General features: G+C 37.5%; 1 protein-coding gene across 1 annotated transcript; it reads right to left on the reverse strand.

Moving 5' to 3' along the window:
• Positions 1-1,380: 1,380 nt before the first annotated feature.
• Positions 1,381-8,180, reverse strand: LOC139732363 (proton-coupled folate transporter-like). Its single transcript, XM_071643229.1, has 6 exons — positions 7,652-8,180; positions 6,595-6,885; positions 5,604-5,813; positions 4,241-4,372; positions 3,019-3,102; positions 1,381-1,541 (listed from the first exon to the last, which is right to left on the reverse strand). Exons 1-6 carry the CDS (start codon positions 8,178-8,180, stop codon positions 1,381-1,383), a joined length of 1,407 nt encoding a protein of 468 aa, XP_071499330.1.
• Positions 8,181-8,431: the final 251 nt, after the last annotated feature.

An 8,431-nucleotide genomic window follows, 5' to 3' on the forward strand; every position in this document is an offset into this window, starting at 1 on the left:
ATGACTAGTAAAGTGGTTTATCGATATCTGATATAAAGAAAAGAAAGCAAAACAAATGGTTACAAGCTCAAAAGGATCTAAACAACTGTATTTTCCTTCTAAACTCCACTGATCACATAATCTCAAAGAAAAGTCGTCGTTTTTGAGTGTGTGGATCACTAGGTGTGGAATCCGTTCATCTCGACGGCAGATGGCGCTCTTCTTGTTCAACGCATATAAATCCACTTCAACAGTAAAAATCTGCGCCAGTAAGAAATCCCGTCACTGGTTTGGAAGACGATAGCATCCTATCTGCTGTTGCTGGGAAGTCGCAGGTACTCTGGTCTTACTATTATTATTCCTGCCGATCGCACGATCCTACCGAGAGAATTGAAATGTTTGATTGGTTGGTTTTTAATCTTTCCTGTTATCCTTTGTGTTTTTTCTCGGTTCTCTTATAGAAGAAAATTGTCGATTAAATCAATGATATTTTACAAAACAATCTAAGTAGCAGCGATTGCAACTTCTACGACAGAATAAGAAGCAGAGGGGCAACTATAAAACAATCATGATAATAAACACATCATATTTATTCTCAGCAAATTATACTTTGCCTTATTGTAACACCAGATGCATCTCGTGATAATAATTATGAATAGCCATCGAAAAATAAGAGAAACACTTCCCCAAACGACAAAATAAAAAATCAAAACAGACCAAAACAAAATATAAAACGAGTCGTCTATCGGTCGCTGCTCATCACGACCACTTTGAGAAAACATTTGAAATGGAAAAGACAATAGAATCCTCTTCCTTGAAAAACAATTAAGTAAAATCTTACTTCAATAATAAACAATATAACAGCACTTGGATAACAGCGACCGGTTCAGCACATTAGTTTTCTCTTTATATTTCAAACTTTATTTACTATTAGGAGAAGTTTAAACTATACGAGAGTTTGATGCAAGTTTCGAAATCAGTTAACCATTAAATAAGAGGGAAAAAGAAGTTAGTACTTATGATTTCGATTTAAAGCATGTAAAATAATTTTGAAATGAATTATATATTTCATTTCTGTAAAATGATCAAAATTATTTTCTGCCAGTTTTTGTGGGTAACCATTTGATCACTGGCTGTCGTATGGTCATCTGATGCAGAATGTGGTTCGTTTTGCTTTCAGATCGAACCTTAAGATTGTTTCTTTTCAATGTATGAATTCTTGGAAACGTACATTATTAGATATTAGCACAAACCTTTAACCACGGATACGTATGATAAAGTTTGTATTAAGTATGCATGTTGTATGCATGTGATTAAGATATTCATAATTTTCATACTTGTTTGATAAACAATATTTATGTGTGTTTGAAGGAGGAGAAGGAAAGAATATTGTTGCCATAGTTACCCGATCAGAACAGTAGGTATGACCAGCAGCCCGGCAAACAACCAGAAGACAAGAGGAGCGAAAAGAGCTACGGTGGACGAATACACGGCATTGGACACTAGAGGGCCGATGAACTGAGAGATATTGTGAATGCACCCAGCCAGAGCAAAGATTGATCCTATAAACGGGACACAACAACAACAATAACAGCATCAATCATAATAGTGATAATAATGATGATGGTGATGATGATGATGATAATAATAATAATAATAATATTAATAATAATAATAATAATAATAATAATAATAATAATGATAATAATAATAATAATAATAATAATAATAATAATAGTGATGAGAATAAAATAATGATAATAATAACTTTACAATAACAACAACAATGATAATGAAAGCAATAATAATAATAATAGAAGTTCATGAAATTCTTCCGTCGAGATGTTTTCATTGCAAATATTGACAAATTGCCCTACATCGACATCAATAAGCACTGAATTGATCAGTGTTTTAGTAGTAGCCATGATTAAAAAAAAAAATGACGCCTGTCCGGTGATCAGGAGGTCGTAGGTTCGAATTCTGCTCGAGTATGTACGCCCATTTTTCATGGCTACTACTAAAACACTGATCAATTTAGTGCTTATTGACGTCGATGTAGGGCAATTTGTAGATAATAATAATAATAATAATAAACATTATTATGACGTATGCCTATTAATGAGGTGCACGCAACAGGCGGTACACTGTAAAAACATCGGTGTTAGATTTAACACCACGGGTGTTAAATCTAACACCGATCAAACTTCAATAAAGGACCACACCCACAGGTGTTAAAAATGCACTGTGATGGTGTTGAAAAGTGTGCACCTGACACTTCGTGGTGTTAATTTGACACTGTACCTGGTGTTATTTTGACACTGTACTGGTGTTAATTAAAAAATGACACCACATGGTGTTGATTTGATATTTGCTGGTGTTAATATCAATGGTTTAACACCCGTCCAGCTTCAATAAGGGACCACACCAGCTGGTGTTACTTTGGTGTAAATTTATTTTCACATTTTTTCAAAAATCTAGTATTTTAATGTAAAATTCTTGATCGTCTTGTTTAAATTAAAAATCAACAAGAAGTGCAGTTACTAAGAAACTCTTCAAAAAACAGTTTAAAATTTGGAAATGACACCCGTAGGTGTTAATTCAACACCATAAATGAGCACCGAAAATTTAACACCAGCTCGGTGTTCACTATTTAACACCGGACTTTTTGCAGTGTAAACAATATCAGTGGCATGCGACGGCATTGGAGTAATTTGTCATAATCAATAACCGTCATGATTATGACGTATCAAAGGTTGCTTTCTTGTCAATGTGACATAAAGATGTAGATTAGTGACGAAAATAAATGCCATCGTGTATAATTAGCGGACTATTTCAAATCTAATTCTCACTTTCCGTTTTTCTTTTTTATTACGTAGCTTGCGTATGTGTGTGTAGGTGTTTGCGTGCCTCTTATAATCATTCGCGATGTTAATCTGATATCGTCACATAGGGTTTGACGCATGGCAGAAACTTGATGGAGAATGCTACCGTCTATCACAAAGAAAATTAGCTTCCTTTTCAGACAGAGTGTGTACGTACCTTGTTCGTGATTAGCCACTATTTTCGACAGGACTCCTCGCATCACAGGGGAAACCAGCGTACCAATGCTGTAGGGCGCCACCCCTTGACGGCACCATGCCAAGCAATAATTGAATAAGTTGGATAAGAAAAGATCAATGATTCATAAACGCTTGCCTACATGTATGATTACTCAGTAATATGGATGCATGTAATCACCAGTACTAAACATTGACGTATACTTAATGTTTTGCCTAAATTGATTTCAGAATTCCAACAGCTGCTCCTGCTAATACACAAAAGGCAAATTAAACTTGCCACATTATTGTTTAGATCATTTTTTTTTTTTTTTTGCATGACCAGAAAAATTCCAAGAGTGATTAATCATTCACTGTCGCACACAAGACTCAAAGTCTCCCGTGGCAATGTGAAGGGGGATAGGCCTGGGGTAGACGAGGATTGTTGTTTGATCGACGTGTATTGTTATTTTTATCATCAGTGTTCTCCTCTAACAACTCGGTCAGTTTTTTATCATCAACAACAAAAACAACGACATACAGAAATAGATAAAGAGGTAATCAACGCGTAGTTACAATGTCTTCTCGGAAGGTTCGGTATCCGAAAATGAAATGGAGTTCGTTCTTCTGAAGGTTCATTAATCCAAAAATGAAAACAAAACAAAATAAAACAAAACAAAATAGAAACAAGTCAATCCGAAAAAAAAAGCAAAGGGGTGGGTTTCGTTATTCCGGAGGTTCGTTAAATCCGAACACGAAATAGAGTTTGTAATTTCCAGGGTTCCATGGTTCGTACTTTCAAATTTGTCATTTTCTTATAAACAAACCTTGGCAAACAAGAAGTTTATTTCATTTTCGAATTAACGAATCTTCGGAATAACGAACCCTATTTCATTTTGGACTAAAGAACCTTCGGAATAACGAACCATCTGAATAACGCCACCAATATTCGGAATAAAGACGTATTCTATTTCATTCTCGGATTAACAAAATTAATGTCTATGCTTCATTGATGCTCTTATTGATTTGACCAGGGAGGTGACCTCTCTGATTTGACCATCGAATATGCGTGCTTCTGAATAACGAACCTTATTTCAGTTTTGGATTAACGAACCTTCGAAATAACGAGCATCATCTGTTATTCGTTGTCGATATGGATATCGGTTACGCTTATATTTCTTCGTGATAAATCGGTGCCATCCTAAACTGGCTACGTGACAACAAACCTGCAAAAATAAACGGTGTGGAAGGAGCTAGCGCCATGGCGACGAAAGTAGCCAGCAGAAATACTGTCCCAGAATGCATCAGCCATAGCTCGTTCATGCAGAGACTCAACACTTTGACGGCGACGGGAACACCTGTTTAAAAAGCAGACACACACACACACACACACACACACGTTTTTAGTATTTGTTTTAACAAGCCTTTCTACTAATCGGCGCAGTTGTGATAACGGCCACTTTGTTCTTCCTCTTTTCCGTTGTAAATATGGAGTTGTGACGAGTGTTTATGGTTTATGACGTACCAAAATAACGATAAACAATAAACCTATACTATGCCTATATACGGTTGTAGGCATGATAAGCGAGCCTCCTGAGATCACCAGTCCCATTATTGCGCTTTTGTGCCTTTGTTTCGTAAATTATTGGCCCTGAATGGTTGACCAAGCTCGGAGAATTTGTGACCATTTATGTATCACAAAACCACAGAGTCTAAAAACCGGTTTTCATCTGTTTGTTTTTTCTTGTTTTTTTTATAGCTTAGTTTAGTTTAGTTAACAAGTTACATTTCTGCCATCATTCCGGTTTTCATTACAGTGTATGACAAAATTTGAATATAGAGTGTAGGCCTATGTCATAAATCATATGTTCCAAGTCATTGATACACATAATGGGGTGACAAGAAAACCTATAGGGACAAAAAGTACAAAACAGTGTCAATTTGAATGTAAATTGTACGATAAGGAACAGCTCAACAGTTTGGGTATAAAGAATATAATGATATACAATATCATATGACATTGGAAATGCAGGGGACGATCTTCATGAGCAGGGCTTTACGTTGGCCGATAAACTTACAACACAATGAATGAAATCTGATATTCCTAAGACTAAAAAAGTTGAAGAGAAAGATAATAATCAAGAGAATAAAAGAAAAAGAAAGCACGAGAAAGAAAAGAAAACGTGGTGAAAAGGAAAGTGCAAGTAGGCGAGTGAAGGAAAAGAAAAGAAAAGAATTACAAAAAAATCAACGGAGAGTAGGAGGTTGATAGTTAAAAATGGAAAGAAAGAGAAAGTGAAAAGGAGTTGAAGAAAAGCAGAATCAAATAAAGATATAGAGAAACCAGTAAGTACAGAAGGGAAAGAAGAACATTGTTAAAATGAAATGCATGCATGGGAAGGAGAAATCATTAAAATAAAAAAAAGAGAGGAAGGAAAAGAAAAGGGCGAGGAAAATATACGAAGAAGACGAGTACAAAAAGAGCGTAGGGATCGAGAAGAAGAAGAAGAAGAAGAAGAAGAAGAAGAAGAAGAAGAAGAAGAAGGATAAAAAGAAGAGCAGAAGACGAAGATTTCAAGTAAAACTCACCGACGCATGGTGATATTGCCAAGGCCGCCGTGAAGTAGCCTACCGTAGCTGGTCCCCAGCAGAACGGCGGACCCAGCCCGTAGGTGGTTGTTATCGGCACGCCGTTGATGCACGTTACCAGAAAGAGCTCCGCCGTACACAAGGTCAGAATTTTCCATCGTCGCCCACCACTCCGAACGGACAGCGTACTGAATATTCCCTGAAAGATGTCTGCAGCAGAAAATAAAATGTTCATATCTCTAATGTACACATGATTCCACTCCGTTCGCCCCTTGCATTATTGCACGAATTATAGCTCGGTCACAATAATAATACAATTTTATGGTTCACATTTTAGTATAGTTTTTTTTTTCTTCTTTTTTTCACATAGGCATACCCCGCTTTTCTTATTTGGTACCACTAACTCGCCTGGTCTTATCTTCTATCCGTTCTCCGTTTCTTTTGCTTACAGCCAAACAAGCTTGCTTTTCATGTAGGTCCCGTCATACTTCTCTTTGTTCAACCCCCTTTCGATTTCGCGGACCATTTAGGTTTGTTTTTGCACATTGTTTACGAGGTAAAAGAACCTGTATTATTATTTCTGATGTGATATTCATATACGAAAAAGTATGAAAATAAATGAATTGAATTGAATTGAATTGAATTCAATTCAATATAATGACATTCATTTAGGTAGCGTCTTCCTTGAAAAATCATGTTGTTAAGCAGTGGATGACGTTTCATGAAGTTATTTAATAGTCAATCTACTTTCTAGATTGTAATAATACATTTTAGGAAGTTAACTTGAGTAAAGACATCTTGGTATTTTGTTCATTTTATAAAGAAAGTAATAAATTTTATCACTCGTTACTTATTACTCTTGATTTATTAAATGATAAATCACTCGATTGGTTGATTGGTTGATTTCTTCTTGAATTCTTCCCTACATTGGTTCATTATTGTTTTTTCATCTAAGTTAGAGGTCTCAACGGAGGGGTAATTGGTCACTTACCGCTCAGTTTATCAGATAGAGAATCCAGCTTGTTAGCTTCATTGTCGATAGTCTCGGGCGTGAACCACGGTAACATCGCGTAGAGCAGCCCTGGCAACGCCACGCCCAGAGCCAGGTCGAAAGCCACGCCCATTCCAAAGTACTTTATAAGGAACCCATTGATTGGTTGAATCAGTCCCCCACCGAGTACGAGGAATATCTCGACGACGACGATTCGCCACGTTCTCATCTCATCTTCAACTATGTCTACTACGTAGGCAGACGCTGTACTGAGCAGTAGGCCATAGCCACCTTGTCAACAAACCCCAAATAAAAAATGAAACGTTCAGAAATCAAGACCAAAAGTAATTCGATATGACTGAAAGGATACAACGCCATTATTACCACGAAGAGAAAATCAAACACTATTATTTTATAGTTATTTTATTTCGCCATCATCTTGGAAACGGAAACATGCTTAGAGACGGGGGGGGGGGGGGGGGTATAGATCATTGTACCTTCACCATTAATTGAATGAAAACGACATTGTTAAACATAAATGCAAGTATAAAGTAACAAGAGAAGAAATCCATTGAAAATATGCACACACACACACACACACACTTCAAAATAATAATAGCAGACATCGAAATGTGTCCATTAAGAGGAAGATGGTATACATTTATGTTGCTTCCGAATTGTTAATCAGTAGGCAGACATTTCGCTTATACATTTCTGTATATGTATGTACAATGTATGATAGGTAATATGTTTGTATTTCTATACATTTTGTATGTCTACACATTTATTTGAATGTATACTTATTCTCTGTTTGTTACAAAAGAAAGCTAAGTGTTATGTTTTTGAAAAATAAATTTAAATTGATTTCAAATGAATGTTGCTATAAATTAGTTTTCATCTGTTGATTGATTAATTGATTCATATATCTATCTATTTTGCTTGACGATTTCTTCACATTAGTTTCCCCACTCTTCAAATATACCGTTTACGATAGGGCACAGTCACAATTGAATTCGTCATAACTCTTGTAAAGAGTGAGACAAATCAGTAGGCCTACCTGTCACTCCTTGCAAAGTATCTGCGATAAAACACACCCAGATGGGTAGTCGGAGGTAGTAAACAGCGACATATATGGCCGCCTGGAGGACAAGGCCAACCAACGGCGTCACTAGACCAACACGTCTGCCGATACGATCGCTTAACGATCCAATCAAAATCGTCGTGAAGATGGCGGGGAATGTACTCAAGGCGTTGAGAATGAGCGCGTAGAGCGAGAGGCGCGCCTGCACCGCCTGCTCGATCGCGTAGCTGCTACTGTTCAGGGAATCATCGCACGCGGACACGTTGGCCCCAAAGTCGGACGACTGGTTGAAGAAGTCGTGCGCGATGCGCGCGCGGAGGTATTGGAGTCTGGTCACGAGCAGTATGCCGCTGGACATCGACGCCAGAAAGAGAATTGGTTCCACTGTTATCCAGCGATCGCGGGCCACGTCGCGGCCGGTGCCGCGCACGCTTCGAACGTCGGTCGAAAGGGAATTGATGTCGAGACTGCTCGAAGCCAGCGATGCACGTCTTGACTGGTACATGGTGTCAACTGAACTCTTCCCTCCAAAAGACCGACAACGATAATAAATAATATGGATTCCACGCTGATCAGTAAAGTCAGTCACGGCATTCGAAACACAGCAAAGCGTGGACGGAAAGTGAATTCTCATATCCGACTTCATCCAATAGTCTGGCTAAACTTGTTTCTCCAAAGTGAACATAAAATTTGAGTGTGTGTGTGTGTGTGTGTGTGTGTTTGAGAGCGGAAGAGAGAAAGGGATTTTTTTTTTCA

This window comes from Diadema antillarum, unplaced genomic scaffold (genome assembly GCF_040938485.1).
Source record: "Diadema antillarum isolate AM-2024a unplaced genomic scaffold, OU_Dant_1.0 seq00000415_RagTag, whole genome shotgun sequence".
Classification (NCBI taxonomy): domain Eukaryota; kingdom Metazoa; phylum Echinodermata; class Echinoidea; order Diadematoida; family Diadematidae; genus Diadema; species Diadema antillarum.

Bases quoted from the DNA above. Each gene is read 5' to 3' on its own strand.
- LOC139732363 (XM_071643229.1), bottom strand. From the start codon at position 8,180: ATGTACCAGTCAAGACGTGCATCGCTGGCTTCGAGCAGTCTCGACATC. The intron at 6,886-7,651 runs GTAGGCCTACTG...TTTGTTGACAAG, and splicing joins TACTTTGCAAGGAGTGACAG to GTGGCTATGGCCTACTGCTC. The intron at 1,542-3,018 runs GTACGTACACAC...TCCCGTTTATAG, and splicing joins AGTGGCTAATCACGAACAAG to GATCAATCTTTGCTCTGGCT.